This window comes from Cygnus olor, chromosome 10 (genome assembly GCF_009769625.2).
Source record: "Cygnus olor isolate bCygOlo1 chromosome 10, bCygOlo1.pri.v2, whole genome shotgun sequence".
NCBI classification, from domain to species: domain Eukaryota; kingdom Metazoa; phylum Chordata; class Aves; order Anseriformes; family Anatidae; genus Cygnus; species Cygnus olor.
This window is the reverse complement of record NC_049178.1, coordinates 17,705,461-17,722,115: the sequence shown is the minus strand read 5'-3', so window position 1 is coordinate 17,722,115 and position 16,655 is coordinate 17,705,461. Positions and strand designations below refer to the sequence as shown.

The 16,655-nt window shown below is 41.9% G+C and overlaps 1 protein-coding gene across 32 annotated transcripts in view; it reads left to right on the top strand.

Moving 5' to 3' along the window:
* FOXP1 (forkhead box P1) overlaps positions 1 to 14,677 on the top strand; it is a 370,950-nt gene extending 356,273 nt beyond the window's left edge. For all 32 annotated transcript variants that reach the window (XM_040568521.1, XM_040568515.1, XM_040568509.1 and 29 more), the window contains 3 exons: positions 123 to 192; positions 3,740 to 3,906; positions 9,886 to 14,677. In XM_040568521.1, the coding sequence (XP_040424455.1) occupies positions 123 to 192; positions 3,740 to 3,906; positions 9,886 to 10,030 (382 nt within the window). In that variant the 3' untranslated portion in view covers positions 10,031 to 14,677. The remainder of the gene's footprint in view (positions 1 to 122; positions 193 to 3,739; positions 3,907 to 9,885) is intronic.
* Positions 14,678 to 16,655: the final 1,978 nt, after the last annotated feature.

Sequence of the window (16,655 nt, the reverse complement as noted above, 5' to 3'; positions counted from 1 at the left end):
ATTTGTGTGGAAAAACAATCTGAGCTCTAGTTTTCTGGTGTGGGAGGAAGCATTACATGCTTGAAACGCTCGTGCAGGGGTTGGTTGCATTTAACTCTCTTTTTTATGTTTTTCTTATGCAGTAACCCTTCTCTTATTAAAAACATACAGACCAGCCACACCTACTGCACACCTCTCAATGCTGCTTTACAGGTAAGATTAATAACTGTAGCAAATATGCAACAGAGGCGTGTGTCTTCCCCACTCATTTCAAAATATATTAGCCTTGCTCTAATTAGATATTAAATTTTAATTCCGTTAAACTTTTTTCTTAAGTGCATAAAGCATCATAGTCCCTGGAGGCAAACACATATCAGGCTGCTTCAGCATTAGCTAGATGCTTAGCATTTTGAATATTGTGGCAAAAAAATTAAAAGTTCACTTATTAATATTTATCAGCAGTATCATAATTTCCATCCTCTTATTTCAGAATTTCACTTGAGGCAAAAATACCACAAGTGTAATTACTCTAGCACAGCTATTAATGTGCTGAATGATAGGATACTGCGCCACGTGACCTTCTATTGTTCATGGTTTTAAAGAGAAAGCAGATCATTTTTCCCCCTTTTCTTTTAAGGGCTATTTTTGCATATCTTCCCATTGTTGTTGAAAAACAAACGTCGCAATTCCTATGGAAAAAAATGGGAATTTTTATTGGTTTAAACTACTGTAACTGTAGGGCAAAAATTCTGTTTTTCACAACATAGAAATACACAAAGTGTTGGTGCACAATTAATAACTTGCAGGGTAGAAGTGTGTGCTTCTCCAGACGTTTTTCATGTGCTGTACATCAGGTTCACATTTTTTTCCATCCCTACAAATTCCTGAGTCTATCTCAAAAACATCAGGTGAAGTCAGCATTCACTAAACGAACCAAAAACGCAAATGCATTACCGTGCCCTGGATTTGCAGGGTGGTTTTTGTTTGTGGGTGTTTGTGCTTGGGTCCAAGCCTGTTCCCTACAGTGCAAATTCAGCCGGAGGCAGCACCTCAAGTGGTTGCACCCCGGTCATTTGTTGAGGGTTGCTTCTCCAGCAGTTCACCGATGGCCGTGGATATTTGCTGGGCAACCGCATTTTGTGGAAGATTTACCAGACTTCTCATTTCTCAGCCAAGAAGCAGATTATTAGGAGAAAAGTGATGTTCTGCATTTCTCCTAATTATTTGAGTTTATGCAGTAACTTCTGAAAAGCAAATGAAAGCATGTTTAAATGAAGCAACTGTAAATACCATTCATTAGTAACTTATTTTCCCTTGAGTCTTGTGAAGTGTGATTTTTAAAGACTGCTTTGTCTCTTGAATAGTATTAAGATTACAAGCACATTTTACATTCATGAGGCTGAAAGGCAAAAATGAAATGATCCTGCATTTCTTCACATTGTTAACTATGTGACTAATTTCAATTAATATGCTTATCATACGGAACTGTTCGTGTTTTATTTCTGAAACACGTGTCGTTGTCGTCATCTCCATCCATTCTTGCCTTCTGTGATAACCTCCAAACCGCTTCCCTTCCCCACTTTCCCTGGAAGTGGCACGTGCCCGCAGCCTCACGTAGCACTGGAGGAACTCACTTCTTGGAGAGAAGAGCCTGGGCCAGATTTGCTACCGCTTAAGTGCCCCCTGTAATAAACTGGGATGATAAATAATGCTGTTTATTGCACTGAGACAGGTCCTCCTTTGGGTTTAAAATAAACCAAGCAGGTTCCTGTCCCTTTGGTTAGATTTGGAGGCCAGATTTCTACGTGGTGCTCATGGTGCAGGGCAGCTTGGGCGAAGCTGTTTAGCGTGGGCAGCACAAGGCAGCGCTGGCACGCTGACCTCCCTCGTGCAGTCAGCTTCCCCATATGTTTTTTCTTTTCCCTGTGCCTCCCCTCTTCTTCTCCCAGACCCCTCCGATGCCTCCTCCATCTGTTTTCCCTCGTGGCCAGGGAGCAGCAGCTCCCTCCCTGCTGTGTGTGGGGAAGGTAGGGGCACTCCAGCTCTCACCAGCACTGTCTTTTCCCAGCGGGTCGCTGGGGGCTTTTGTGCTCCCAACCCCCTCCCACCACCACCACCACTATTATTATCTTCATAGCAGCTACTCCTCGTGTCCCACCTCTCCCCCAAGAAATTGCTTTACTGCAATTACAAGTTATCACTATGGGTGAAGAACTTGAGTCATTATTTTGCCAAGTGCAGGAAATGTGAACCATTCTTTGCATCCCCTAATCACAATGAGTTTGCCGGTTGTTGAATCAAGAAGATAAAAATAATCCTCCCCGTTAGAATAGCTTTTGTAATCATGTGTGACACATAGGGCTGCACATGGAGAGGTCAACGTAAGGAAGAATAAAAGGGGCCATGCTCCTGAAGATGCTGCCGGCAGGGCTGGCCGTCCCACCCCCCCCCCAGCCCTGGTCTCTGGTTCTGCTTGCCTGGGAACAGCTCTGCTGGCTCAGACGGCAACAAGCAAGGAGTTTTGTCCCACGAATTAGGAGCAGACGAGAGAGCATTCGGTGGGGAGCGCGTTTGCCTGAATTCCCCTCCCATGGGCAGGTTGCATCATGCAGCCCCAGAGTCAGATGGAGTTTTTGGCTCCGCAGCCGGCTGACCTCCCCCCAGCGCAGGTCGAGTGCTGCCGAGCCAGCATCTGGGGCTCTCCGGCGCTGACGCGGCTCGGAAAGCTGTGGATGATGTCAGCTGGATCCGGCTCAGATGGGTGAAATGGTTAAATGTCCTCGGAGTCCCTCGGCGCTATGGCCCTGTAAAGCCCGACCTCCCTCCCCGCACACCAGTCCCCGCCAAGCGCCGGGCTCCTCGGAGGCTCGGGGCTTCTGCGCTCCCACCTCGCCAGGCACGGGACCGTGCCGTCAACATGAGCTAATGCTGACATACAGTAAATATTAGCAGGCAGAGCGGTGGGAATCAGAAGGGAAATATTTAGCACTTCATTCTCTTTGTACAAAGATTTCCATTTAGAAAGTTAACTGCGGTGTGCCTCTGCGTGGTGGATCTTCAGAACAATGGCAAATCTCAGTAAAATGGCCAGGTCTCTTAGAGCTCCGAGAAGAGCTGAGTTGCTGATGCTTAAAAAGTGACGGGGGGAGGATTCGTTAGAATTCGTCAGATTTTCGGTTTCCAGTGACAAGGCAGGGCTGTGAATTTCACATGGAGTGGCTCAGCTCTCAGGTGTGTCACTGCAGCTCCGAGAAATCCAGCGTGCACTAACCGCACTCGTGTCATGAGAAAAACAAAGCTCAATAACGTTTTCATCCCGCTGTGTGCCTGTTCGCTCTGCTAGGAGGGAGTTATCAGCCAAGCGAGTAATTTTTTTCTCATTAACCTTTCGTTAAAAACAAAACCAAAAACCAAGCCTAAGCCACAAAAAAACCCAAAGCCCCAAACACAACTTTGCAAAACGAGAATAGGAAAGGCAAGTTTTATTTTTTCCAGGAGGTGTAATTCCAAATAGGGAATGGAAAGCTCCATTTTCGCTCGCAAGCCAGTACAGCTATGAACGCATAAACCCAGATGTAAATTACGCTAAATTTCCCTTGGTGGACTCAGTGTAATACCTATCAGAAAGCACAATATTTAAAAAAAACAGCAATTGCAAATAATGTAAATGTGGAGAATGTTTTGGAATAAATGAGCGTGTTGTGCAATGTATAAAAACGTTAGTCATGGCTCTTCATATGTTTGTTTGTGTCCTTGGCAGGCTTCAATGGCTGAGAACAGTATACCTCTATACACTACTGCTTCCATGGGAAATCCCACTCTGGGCAATTTAGCCAACGCGATGAGGGAAGAGCTTAATGGTGCAATGGAGCATACGAACAGTAATGGGAGTGACAGTAGTCCAGGACGTTCCCCTATGCAAGCAATGTAAGTATGGCAGAGATGCGTGCGCTCATCTGGGTGTTCTTAGTCTGCTGGACTGTGGCTTCGGAGTCTTCGCGCTTTGTTTCTGAGGTTCTTGGAGTGAGCAGCACAAGCAGAGGTCTCCATCTGGGGACCTGCTTAGGCTGACGAGGACATAAAAGGGCCTCGTACCACCTTTTTCACATAAAGGAATCAGCTCGATCCAGTCTGACTGGCACACAGAGCTGTAAAATTTTTAACTCATTTGCAATTCTCTTCTTTAAACCTTGGACTGCAGGGTTGCGAAACTCTAAGGGAACTGTGTTTTTTGTAGAAAAAAATGGTCTTTCTCTTCCCTTTGGACCAAGCGACAAGCGCGCCTGGTGGGGCAGAGCTGGGAAATGGGCGGCTTTGGCGGGTTTGAAAAAACACTCGATGCACAGCGGCCTTGCTAAGCATTAATGATGGCACACGTGAAGGTCTGCATGATTTATAGATTGCTCTTAAAATATCAAAAAGAAAATTAATAGGAGCATTATAGCAACAGACGGCAGTATAATGAGTGCATATATAACCGCATGAAGTAATGGGGGATTGCTGTCCCTGCTCAACATGAATGGCACCAGGGCAGCCAGCTTGCAGAGGAAAGGGTAAGGCAGGAAGGGTGTGATGCCCCTATGGGTGTGTTCAGTATTTATGGGGTGACGGAGCGAGTTTGCAAAGCTGTAAATTCCCCCCTCCCCTCAAATTGCATACTGGATAATTGGCAGCTGGCGAGGAAGCCGGAGTTTATAAGTCTTGTAGTTCTCAAATTTTAAAAACTATCCGGAGCGGTCGACTACCTGTGCAAGTGAACGCGTGTGAGAGCAGCGCTGCCATGCTGCTGGTGTTATTAGCATGGCTGTAAAATTACTGGCTGACTTGCCACGGCTCACATTACGCATTAAAAAGAGAACTAATTTGTAGTCTTTCACTTCAAAGTAATTTGAATAAGGGATTTACAAAAGTAAGTCTAAATCAAAAAGTAGAAAAACATTAACCTAATACCACTGTAGTAATTAGTTGTGAAACTAATTAGCATTTAATGGCAAAAAAGTTTCACACCTGCATAATGTGTTGTCAGAGGGGAGGGGGCACAAAGGAATCTGAAGCTCTGGATACTTTGATATCGCAGCATTTTAAATCAGTGCACAATGTGCTTTGAAAAAAAATCTTTAAAGATGGCAACATTCATTCTTAATTAATAATTAATTTAAACATTGTCTTTTACCATTTACTTCAAAACATTCAAATAATGTGTTTAGCTTTTCCAGTGGTTGTTTGTGCAGTATTAATTATCTCTCCCAAAGTAGCATTACGTGACACACTTTCCATCTATCACAAACGGATTCATCTTGAGGCAGTTTCAGTCACAATTTGTTATCCTCTGCCCGTGACCACGCAGGGCTGGAGTGAAGGAGGAGTGGAGGGACGTGGGTTTTCTCCAGAAATGAGACTTCTCCCAAGAGTTTCTCCTGGCCTAACAGACGGGGACGAACGTTTATGATGTTGCATTAATCCAAGTAATTATTTCTTGCAAGTTCAAGGCTAGTGTAGTTCGTGCACTTCTCATTTCACCTAAGGTTTCACTGTCTTTGAAGAGACTGTGAGGGGAGAAAAATAACTGAGTTGAAACAGGCTGGGACATTTTCCAGAATTGTGCACAGTCGTGGCCTTTGTTGCACTTAAGAATCTTCTCTTAGCACATTGATACCAAGTTGAGGGGCACAGAACAAATACTGGAGAGAGAGAAGGACAGGGGGAGGGATGCTTCATTTTCATTATTCACCAGAAAATCCAATTTTCTGTTGTAATATGGAAATGATTGTTTCCTGAGTGTTTTCATTTTCTCAGAATTGATAATATATGTGTTCTCCGCTGAACATTTCTTTTTGCTTAAGTAAAATGTGGCTAGGTGATGTTCCAATACCAGCCTCTGAGCCTCCCCCTTAAAATGGTGTTTCTAAGTAGTTTGAAGGGATCTAAAGCCAGAACACCATTCAGACGTCACAGGGTTTGCCCTGTTTAGTAAATAAAATCACTAGTCAAGAGCAGTTTTGCAGACACTGTGCAACCTGTGATTTTCAGTGAGCAGGCCTCGTTACTGACATTTTCAATTTTTTTCTCAGAACAGATTTCCTTGTCATAATGCAAATTATTTTTAAACAATTTCAGTACATTAAAATAAATCAAGCTTTAAACTTTATTGTAAGGTTTAGAAGACCTTGTTAACATGACAGCTAGGAAGTCTAACACTTTAGCTGAAGTCTTATTACCGCTCATTCGTTTCCTTTTTATGACACATTGAACCTCGGCTAGGGGTTTTTTTTGTTGTTTTTTTTTTTCCTCTCTTTTGAAACACTAGAAAGTAGTCGCATAATTACAGCTTGGGGACATAACACTTTCATCCTGATATGCTCCAAAGGTAGCCACAAAGCAAACTACTCCATGCTGTGTGCACCACCAGAACTCAGTGGCTTTAAACAACAGTCAGCTTTATTAAAAACTCCTCTGTTCCCAGAGTGGACAAACAAAAGAATTACTCAGATGTGAAAAGAAGGGGAATCTGTGTTCAGCAAGGTTATTTATTGTTAACCCCTTCTGGAGTCTTAGGCATCTACTTAAAAGGAACGGGCTGAAATTCTGCTACTACAAAAAAGAAATAGGAAACCCTTTTTTTTCTTTCTTTCTTTTTCCCTCTCTTTTGTTTCTTTTTTTCGCCTACACCAGCATTTACCTTTTCTGTAGTTCAGATACGATGGGTTTTGCTCCCCTGCTTGGGAGATGGAAAACAGAGATTCAGACTCACTTGAGAGATAGAAAAGTCTCCCTTTGCCTTTGAGCGTATTTAAACCGAATGTTGCCAGTTGCTCTGAAATGTTTGAGCAAAATCACTAGTTCAGTACGGTTTCCTCCTCACGTGCCGCATTGTGGTTATGACTGACAGAGTATGCAAGGAGATGAATTATTTTTGTTTTCCATGCAAATCCCTCCCTGGGGGGTTGCATTACCCAGATATAACCCTCCTAATTTGGGGGATGGAGTTTTTGCCAAGCTCGCTGTCTGATGCCTGTCCAACACGTGAGCTCTGGGAAGAGGGCGGTGTGGCCGTGCCTCCCTGTGCCTTTTTGGTCCTCCCTGGCGAGGTCTCGCTCAGGGCTGAGCAGCGTGAGTTAATGCTTGCTTTGCTTTTCACTCCTTACATTTTGCTTCAACTTCTGGGAACCGAACCAAACCTCAAAGAGAAACTCACTTAAAACCACCTGGTTTCACCTGCTTTCATAACAAAACCATAAGGTGGTCAGGGTTTGCTTTGGAAAGGTTCAGAGCCCTTTGAAGGAGCTTTCAGAGAATTTCGGGTTGTTGTGTGCACAGTGGGTACCTCCCTTATCTGCTGGCACCCGTTCATTTCTGCCCACGAAGCAGTGCAAGGATGTGGTGGGAGACTGCGACGTGGTCCGTGCATGAAGAAATTCCCTTCCACATGCCGATGCCACCTCTGTGTTGTGTGAAGCACATTCTCCTCTTACCTTTGAAAATGTTCCATCTGCATTTCCAAAAATAATAATTAAAAAGCAAAAATAAGCCTGGCAGCAACATCAAAACCAAAAAGGCAACAAGCAAGGCTTCTAAATTAGAACGGCAGGAAAAAAGGATCCCAGCCATAAAGGCTGCGTAGCACACACTTTACCGGTCTGTGTGTGTAGTCGCTCTTTGCCCCTTTTTCTTCTGTTTTTCATTTCACATTTTCTCCCAAGTGAGGGCCCCACAGCCTATTCATAATGGAAGTTTTTCTAGTTGCAACTAATCAGCATGGTTTCATGTTCGCTCAGGCCACGAGCCGCCAAGACACTCAGCACATGCCCACCGGCGTGCTGGCTTCATCCAGCGGGCCGTTTCATGCACTGAAGAGGTTGGTTAGTTCTGAACCCCTGATATTTGAATCTTGTCCTCCTTTTATTTTTTTTTCCCTTTTTTGATAACTGTGTCAAAATGGCGTGGGCTACACCTCCATCCTCGTGGCAGCTGGGGTTTGCCAAGGCCCCACACGGAGCACTGTGGGGCAGGGGAGGGATATTTCCCGTTGGCACTGGCCGTCCCAGTTCATCAGCATGTCCCTCCCCAGGGACAGGGGATAGGTGTGTTGGTTTTAGGGATGCTTCTTCTGCCTTTAATGATGTGCAGCTAAAATAATTCAATGTGCAGAGGAACCTCTTTGATCCAGACATGTTTTGATAGGACTTGTATTTGTAAATTTAAAGGGAAAAGGTGTGTGTGTGCGCGGATACTGCTCGGCAGTAGCATCACTTCTCCCCGCTGTTCCTTGGTTGGACAGGCAGGAAGGTGCAGATAATGCCTAAGTATTGATCTAGCACTTCACAACTCAAGAAGCTGAAATATGCAGGGACTTGAAAGGCATTTGCAGCTCACATTAGAGATGTGTGTAGTCAGCAACTTAGGTGCTTCCCAAACTGAGCCAGGTTCAGGCTGAAATGAATAAACAGGGGGCAATGCGGCTTTGTACACGGTACCAGCGTACGGCTGGTTCGTCCTGATCTCTTGTAACAGGCAGGGCTACCTTTTCCCTGTTCAGTGATTTATTCTTCCTGTCTGTCAGTGCAACAGAGTACAAAAAGTATTGTTGTTCCTCTCTACGCAATATGTAAAATAAAATACAGCTATTTGAAATCATTCATTTCAAAGCAAAGCTGCGCAAGGAGAGAAAAAGTTCTTACAAGGAATGCTTGCACTTCGGATTACATTTTCAAGTAGCCTACGTGAAGGGGTTAAATCAGCTCACATGGAGAAAAAACAAGACTCTAGGAGGTAGATATCTACTCAATGAGAGACAGAGTGGGACTTGAACTCATTAACACTTTATTTTAAGGGATTGCCTACAACATCAATTATTTAGGAAGCAAACAGGGTCTCCATTGCTGTGTCGCATTATTAATACTTGGTAATGTCAATAAAATTCTACTTTCCTATAAAGTCCCACCAACAAGACACTATTGACTCACATGGCTATTTTACATTTCAAAAGCTGCCGAACAAAAAAAGAAAAGGTAATTTGTATTTGTATAGGATTTGTTGTAAATATGATTTACGAACAACATTTTTCAATTGTTATCATACCCGTTTTGAATGACCAAGCCCCGTTCCCCTGCGGGTTATTCATGTGCTATGCCATAATGAGAAATTTGGCAGATCTCATCGCTTTAGTACATCCTTGTGCCCACCATGAGCTGGGGATCATGTTCTGCCTTGTTTACAGCTGACAGCGTTATTATTCTCGTTAGGACTGTGCTTTCTTATCATATTGTTGTGTTGAGCGAGCCTTTTCCTCTCTGTTTGTGTTTCCTGGCAGGGCTTTTCTTCCCTTATTGACAGTTTGTAAAAATATGCATTAATTTGGAGTTTAAAGCATGTATCATGGTGTCTCTTTGCTGTGTTTGCTTGAAGTTGATTAATGATAGAACCTCACTTGGGGTCGTCCTCTGGAGAGTTGTCTCACAGGTTCTGCATGTTAACGAGAGACGCCGCACACACAGCGCGCGGTGATTAGCCCAGCCTCCGCCGGCTCGGCAGGCTGACAAACCGCTGCTTTGCTTTTCGGCTGCTTATTCCACTTATTTATCCAAAGATTGTATTAATCAACTTAATATGTCAGCTGAGAGCGTTTTCTCTCAATCCTGAGGCGGAAGCCCCATCGAGGTGCTCCTCCCAGAATCTTTTCCCAGGGAAGCCAGGCGGTTGAGCGCTGCCTCCCCGGCGAAGGCTTCGCATGGCTCCGGTGCCTGGTGCCCACGTTGTGGGGCTACCCCTTGGTGCTGGGAGCTCCGCCACCTGGCATGCCACCTCCCGACGCCAAAACCACCCCACGGTTCTCCCCAAACTGCCTGAGCTGTCAAAACCATTTCTTAACGAGCAACTTGCTGATTGACCGTGTCTTCATTTTCGCAGGCACCCCGTGCATGTCAAAGAAGAACCGCTAGATCCAGATGAAAATGAAGGCCCGCTATCCTTAGTGACAACAGCCAACCACAGTCCAGATTTTGATCATGACAGAGATTATGAAGATGAACCTGTAAATGAGGACATAGAATGAGTATGTCTGACATCATTATCCTGAGAATGAAGATTGGAAGAACACGTCAAACTTAGCTGTGAAATCTCTCCATTATTGTACAGTCTGGAGGATTCTCAGTCCACTTTGACAACTATGAAATATGTTAACTCTTAGTGCCATCAAGTATCCCATTTGGGAGTATTTTTGATTTTTCTACTTTTTGTTGAAAAAAGGAATTTGTACTCTGTGCATTGGATGGACTTGTTTGGTACTTGGGATTTTCCTCTCTTACAGTCAACATCAGTGTTGTAAATTTGCTAAACTGATTCACTTACATTTAGCAGCCAACTGTGGACTGCAGGTCCTGCCAATTTTGGACACTTGAGGACATCAAACTGAGCATGTACACCTGAACTGCAGATCAAGTCTTTGCCCAGATTTTAAGGATTCCAATGGACAACATATTTGCACAGTACTGCATGTTGATTATCACTGCCTTTACTCCATTTGTGTTGTTTTTTTGGTTTTTTTTTTTTTTTTTTTTGCTTCCATTTGGGATGGGGAAGGCCTGTGTGTGCACGTGTGTGGATATGTGTGTGTGTGTGTGTGTGTGTGTGAGCGTGTATATCGGGGAGGGGTTAAAAGAAAAAATTATCCCAAACTTTTTAATGTATTGCTTTTATTCCCCCGCCCCACTTCTCCTCTACCATTTTAAGTTCTGACCTCAGGCCTCATCTGGGCCCAGGGCCTCTCGGAGGCTTCAACGTTTTCTGTACTTTGTGATGAATGTTAATAGGTGTTTTTATTATACGAAGCTGAATGTCATTGAATTGTTTGTAGTTTTTTCTGTCATTCATTCCAGTTTCCTTCAGATGCCACCATGTTTTCTTTAGCTATGGAAAACATTCCATTTCGGTGTCTCTTTTTTTGTTGTTTTTTTGAAAAGGTCCCAAATGCTGCACTATACATGTGGAAGGGTTGTCCAACGGAGAGAGAGAAACGAAGTACTGCAAGAATGAGAATGAATGACAGATGAACATAGAAACACTGTAGGAAGCAACACAGATTCATTCCACAAAGCAGTATTTTTTTTTGGGTTTGGTTTTTTGATTTTTTTTTGGCAGCAATGGTGAATATTAGCAAATGCCACAAAATTGAACAGCACAAAGAAAAACGTATGCAGCACCAACAGAATTCACTTATATTAGAGAATGAATAGTACAGTGGCAGGTTCTCGGTTGTTTAACGTGAGTTTTAATGGGTCAACAAATCTTTCTGGAATATCTAAGATTACCGAGATGGGCACCTATACATTTATTATTACTTTTTTTTTTCTTTTTGCATTTGCATTTGCAAATAGTGGTTGGAAAGATGACTTCATTAAATTGTTATTGTACGTGGTGATGTTTCACGGTTAAACATCAGTTCAGGATTGCTTGGTGGCATTAATCTGTTTGAATACAAATTAGATTTCAGATTGAACTTGTTATGGGAGTTAATAAGGACAGAGACCCACTAATGCTAAAGTGTTAATTTCAGCTGTGCAAATCCAGTACTGCAGTTAAGATTGTTATGCAATATTACACCAGCCAGTATCAAAACCGCACCGTAGGAAACGGGAAATATAGGAGAGAATTCGGGGCTTGTTAGGCAAAACTGGCAATGCTCTTCAAAGCAAACATGACATACAAAATTTGTTGCTATAGGTCAGTAAACCTTGGTCACCAAACACCTAAATATTTTCATTCTGCAACCACTTTTCCGTCACTCATTTATTTATGTAGGACTGTAGCTTTTTTATTATTTCAAAAAGCCTTTCAGAGCTTAATTTATATTCTTCTTTGTACCTTTTTTTTTTCCTAAAATTACCAAAGATATTACACAAAGGTAAATTATGTTCTCTGTTATATGCTTTATCTTGTGAAGCCAAATATCCTCTTATTGTTGATCAAAGGAGGTTGAAGAATTTAGAGGGAAATGACAAGATGTGGGCTATTGCTAACCTGAGAGGGAAACTGCTCCTTTATTCTAGAAAATTTAGAAGGCCAAGTAGATGTCTGAACCAAAGTTGTTACTTTTTATTTGTAGCTCTTTACAGTGACCAAAATGAAATTCTGTAAAGAGGAATCAGGAGAGCTTTTGAGGCTAAAACTAGGAAACAGTGTTACTAGGGGAGCTAGAGATGGAAGCTGAGAAAGCAAAGATGCAGCTATTTTGCAGAAAATTAGGGTATCAGATAAAGGAGACAGTTTAATAAGACACAGAAGAGAACAGAAAGGCTCCCGCAACGTAACTGGACCACACAATAGTATTTCTAGAATTAAAATAAAAAAAAAAAAAGGTCTTTGGTTCTACAGATTGTGTGCCACTTCTGTTTTGGGATTGTGCTAGAATGACTGCTTTAATTTTGTTTGATCTTGGCAAATTCGCTCAGTTTTGTTTAGTTTTTGGTCAGCATTTTTCATAAGGAAATAACACTCCTGTCCACTCATAAGCTTTGGTACAAGAAATTTTATTGGCAGTTACTTTTATAAAATTCAACTCTGCATTCTGTTTCAAAACAAAAAAAAGAAGAAGAAGAGAAAAGAAAAAAAAGGGCAGTCTGTGGTCATTTGAAACATTTTTTTTTTTTTTAAATTATATCCAGGCAGCTTCGTGACGTGCCGGCGGTAGCCAGATGGGGATCATGAGAATTGAGCCCTGTACTTCTAAACTGAGTGGTTTGCTGGTTAGTTCGGTATTCAGAAGGGGGATAAAAATCTGGTAGATTAGTTCATTCTCAGCATGTGTAGCTAGACATGAGTAAAGATAACAGCATGAGAAACTGTTAGTACGCATACCTCAGTCCAAACTGTTAGGGAATGAGTAAATAAAAAATACATTTCACTCAGTTGCACTTAGTTGTATGTCTTGCATGCTTAGTCTAAAGACTGTAGCAAAAATAAAAAAAATAAAAAAAGAGAAAAAGAAATAAAAAATTAGATTTTAACATATCTGGCAGGTGTCGCAGCCTTGCAGAAGAACCAACTGAAAATCTCAGGCTTTACATCAAGCAAACTTCACTATGATTTTTACAATTCTGATTCTGTATCCCTTTGGATATACGGTTGCTTCTTTAGGGAGGGGTTTATTATGTTGTACATATATATCCCACTGTGTCTGTGTGAGCCTTTGTCTTTTGGGGGGAGGGTGGGGAGGGAGGAAAAGGTGGAAAGGTCCTTTTTTTAGATATCATTCCTCAAAAGGAATAAATGCAGACCTGTTTGTCAAAACACCTTTTGCTTTTTGTGCAACTGCTTTATATTAACTATACTAAAAAAATAGCTTTGAAAAAAAAACTACTGTATGTAATGGAATTGCAGAATACGCTGCACATGTATTTTATTTAGTTATCCTTGCTTTAAGAATATTGGATGACATTTGCTGACATGTGGGAGAAAATCCCTGACTTTTTTTTCAGCTTTTAAATTGTAACATAGTTGACAGATTTTTTTTTCTCCTGTTATCATTGATCGAAGCATTTTTGTACAGTTTTTGTGTTTAAGCTGTTTTTTTGATACTTTCCCACCCCTTCTGTTATCTTACCACTGCCTTTTCTGGCTGTCTTAAACAAAGTTCATATATTTGAAAGGAAAAAAAAAAGTCATTTAAAAAAAAAATGTTTTTCTCCTGCTGCAGTAAATATTTTGCATGATGAGTTCCAGGGTCACACTTTCAAAGTTTATCAGTGAAGTAGTGATTAATAATGGGGGAGTGTCAAACTATTGAACTTTTGTATAAAAAAAAAAAAAAAACTTTACAAGGTGCCAAGATGTAAAGACAATTTGTTACATGTTTTTTTTCTCAAAGAAAAGCGTACATTATGAAAGTAGTACCATGTATCAGGTAAATCGCTGTCAGGAATGAGAGTCAAAGCCTTCCTTGTCCACAAAAAAAAAAAAAAGTTTGTAAATGTAAAACCTGTTAGGTTTCTGCATTCAGCTAGAAGTGAAATGAAAAATCAAGGCTTATGTAGAGTAAGTGACCACAAAATATGACCTTTTTTGATTCTCACTCGCAAGAGTCCAGCCACAATTCCTGTAATTCCCCTCTTCTGGAGCCCTGACTTCAGGAAGAGACTGGGGCAGGGATTCTGATTCTACAAATATTGCAGATCATTAGATATTTTATATATATACACACATAAAATATATATATATAAAGTTTTTAAAAATAATTTTGAACTATTGTAGTTTTCAGATTGCCAATAATCTCACGTTCATTATAGCATGGAAAAAAAACTCTTTTGAAATCCTTTGGTACCTTTGGTTAATGAACTCAGATTGAGTTTTTAGATATTTCAGAAGTCATTTAGTATTCTAGTCTTGCGAGGTGAATTTGCAGTAATGACTGCATTTTAATGGACCCAGAACAGGTAACAAACTATCTTCTACCCATAAGCCTTGATGAAAATGGTACAGTCCAGACTGTTAGCATGGTGCTTTGTGTGTATGTGCTGCCAGTAACAAGAGTTTTTTTTTTTTTTTTTGATAAGGCATAAAAGAAACTCATTCCTTACATCAACTGTAATTCCATCATTCCATGTCTGTTGATACAGACAATAAAAAATGTTGTGTAGTCAGTACTAATTACTGACATTATAGCATTCTCAAATGCAATAAAAATGCTGGTTGTTCACACTGGTAATGCAAGTTGCCATGTCCTAAGTTTTTGTTTTGTTTCTCCCCTCCTGATGACTCCCGTGTCGCATCCTCTGCAGCTCTGGGCCCCAGCGCAGACCCCAAGGAGCAGTTGGTTGCATCTCACCCATGTCCCAGCACATTCATGGACAGTCTCATTGCTCTCGTTGGGTCTCCCCACCCACATCAAATCACAAGATTTCAGCTGCAGTTTCGTGGCTGGTCTGAACAGGGTGGTTATTTAAGTGTTGAGCACTGGAAATGAGGAGGATGCTGTCACTGGAAAAAATTCATCTGCTTTCCCAAGCAAGTCCATCGGTGTTTGGCCATTATGTTCATGGGGAGTTGGGGGTATTTGCTTTCTCACCGGACTCTACTTCAAAGGTGAAAGCATGAAAGAAGGGTTTGGGTCCTAATCATGCAAATCCTTCCAAATGGGAAACCGTAATGGGAGCTGTGCTGCTGGCTTCAGGAGGAAGGGCTTGGCAGGTATTGTACATAGGCAAAACCAGGACTGCACGATCAACCTCTCAGTCCACACCACCACAAGAGCAAAATTCCAAGGTTATGCTGTCACCTGAGACAAACTTTGAAGGAAAAACCTACTTTTCTTTTGAGTAAGCACACATTTATTTTCTTCATCAAGTTTTATAAAGAAAAATAAAATGTTTAATAACTAGCATTAGCAGCAAACTAAAATTTCAGAGGAGAGTTTTTTTTGATGAATAATTCATTAAAATTTCACATCTGCAAGATTAGTCATCCAAATAAAATGCTAATGTCAAAAACATGCACCGTCTATAATATTCTCATCAAGAAATCTTTTTGCATATAATGATAAATGCTTAAATTAGTACAAATGATTTTATAAAAATATTCTATCATAAAATTATACCAGATAACTACTTTTTTTGAGGGGGGGAGAGTGAATCTTGCACACTCATTATAATGTGTCTCAAAATGGTACTGATGGTTAGATTTTAATAATCAAAAATACAGAGAATAAAATATGGGTTTGGTCATGTATTGCACTTCTATCACTAGTGAAATTTTAGTGCACTGGAGAGATCCCGCTTCTGTAATTACAAAAATTTTCCTGTCAATGGCAGAGAACTATTAATTTTGGCAGGACTGCTCTGCATCTCTAAAGCAAGGGTGGTAGAGCTGCCTTCAGGTAAAGGAGGAAAAAGGCCCTGAATGAAGTCCAGGGGGATTCTCAGCCGGCACAGACCAAGAGGGGAATCCTGGCAGCTTGTGAGCTCTGAAGCCATCACAGATGACTTAGTTATTTCACCTACCTGCACATTGCTGCACTGGTGCACCTATTGCACTTGTGAGGGTTGACAATTCAGCCCAGCTTTTGTCACCTACTGGCTTTCTGTGGCCTCTGATTTAAGGAAAGCTGCTGGGGGTGCTGTGTGATGCACTTGCCGTGAGCTGAGGAACAGAATCAGGCCCTTCCCTTCCTGGCTGAGTTAATGCTTCCTAAGGAGGGGAAGGGAGCATGGCCCTTTGCTGGGTGCTAAACACAGCTTTCTGTGTCATCTTTGCATGAATAATCACAGGTCTCCTCCCTGGCAGCCATGTTGTGGAACTTCACGAAAAGGCCTTCCTCTTTGACAGTGCTGCTACCAGCAGCAGCCAGCTGGAAAATACCTTTTCCAGTCACAAACATTGATTTCCATCACAGCTGAAAGCACTTTTATGATCAGTGGTGAGGCAATGTGTCTCCAAAGAAAACCAGAGGACAGTACACAGCTTTTCTGGGTTTCTTTTGTACCAGGGAGGGAAGCAGAAGACAACCTTGGCCTAGCACAGGAGGTGGAGACACACCATGAAATGGCAGTCGCTGTGCTTGGTTACACACAGCTGCCGATGATCTGTGTGGTGACATCTGGCTTGGGCTGTGATCACAGAGTATGACAGATTTCACATTAGTGGCCTAATGTAAGGAACCACCAGCTCCTGGTGCTACTTGCTCCCGC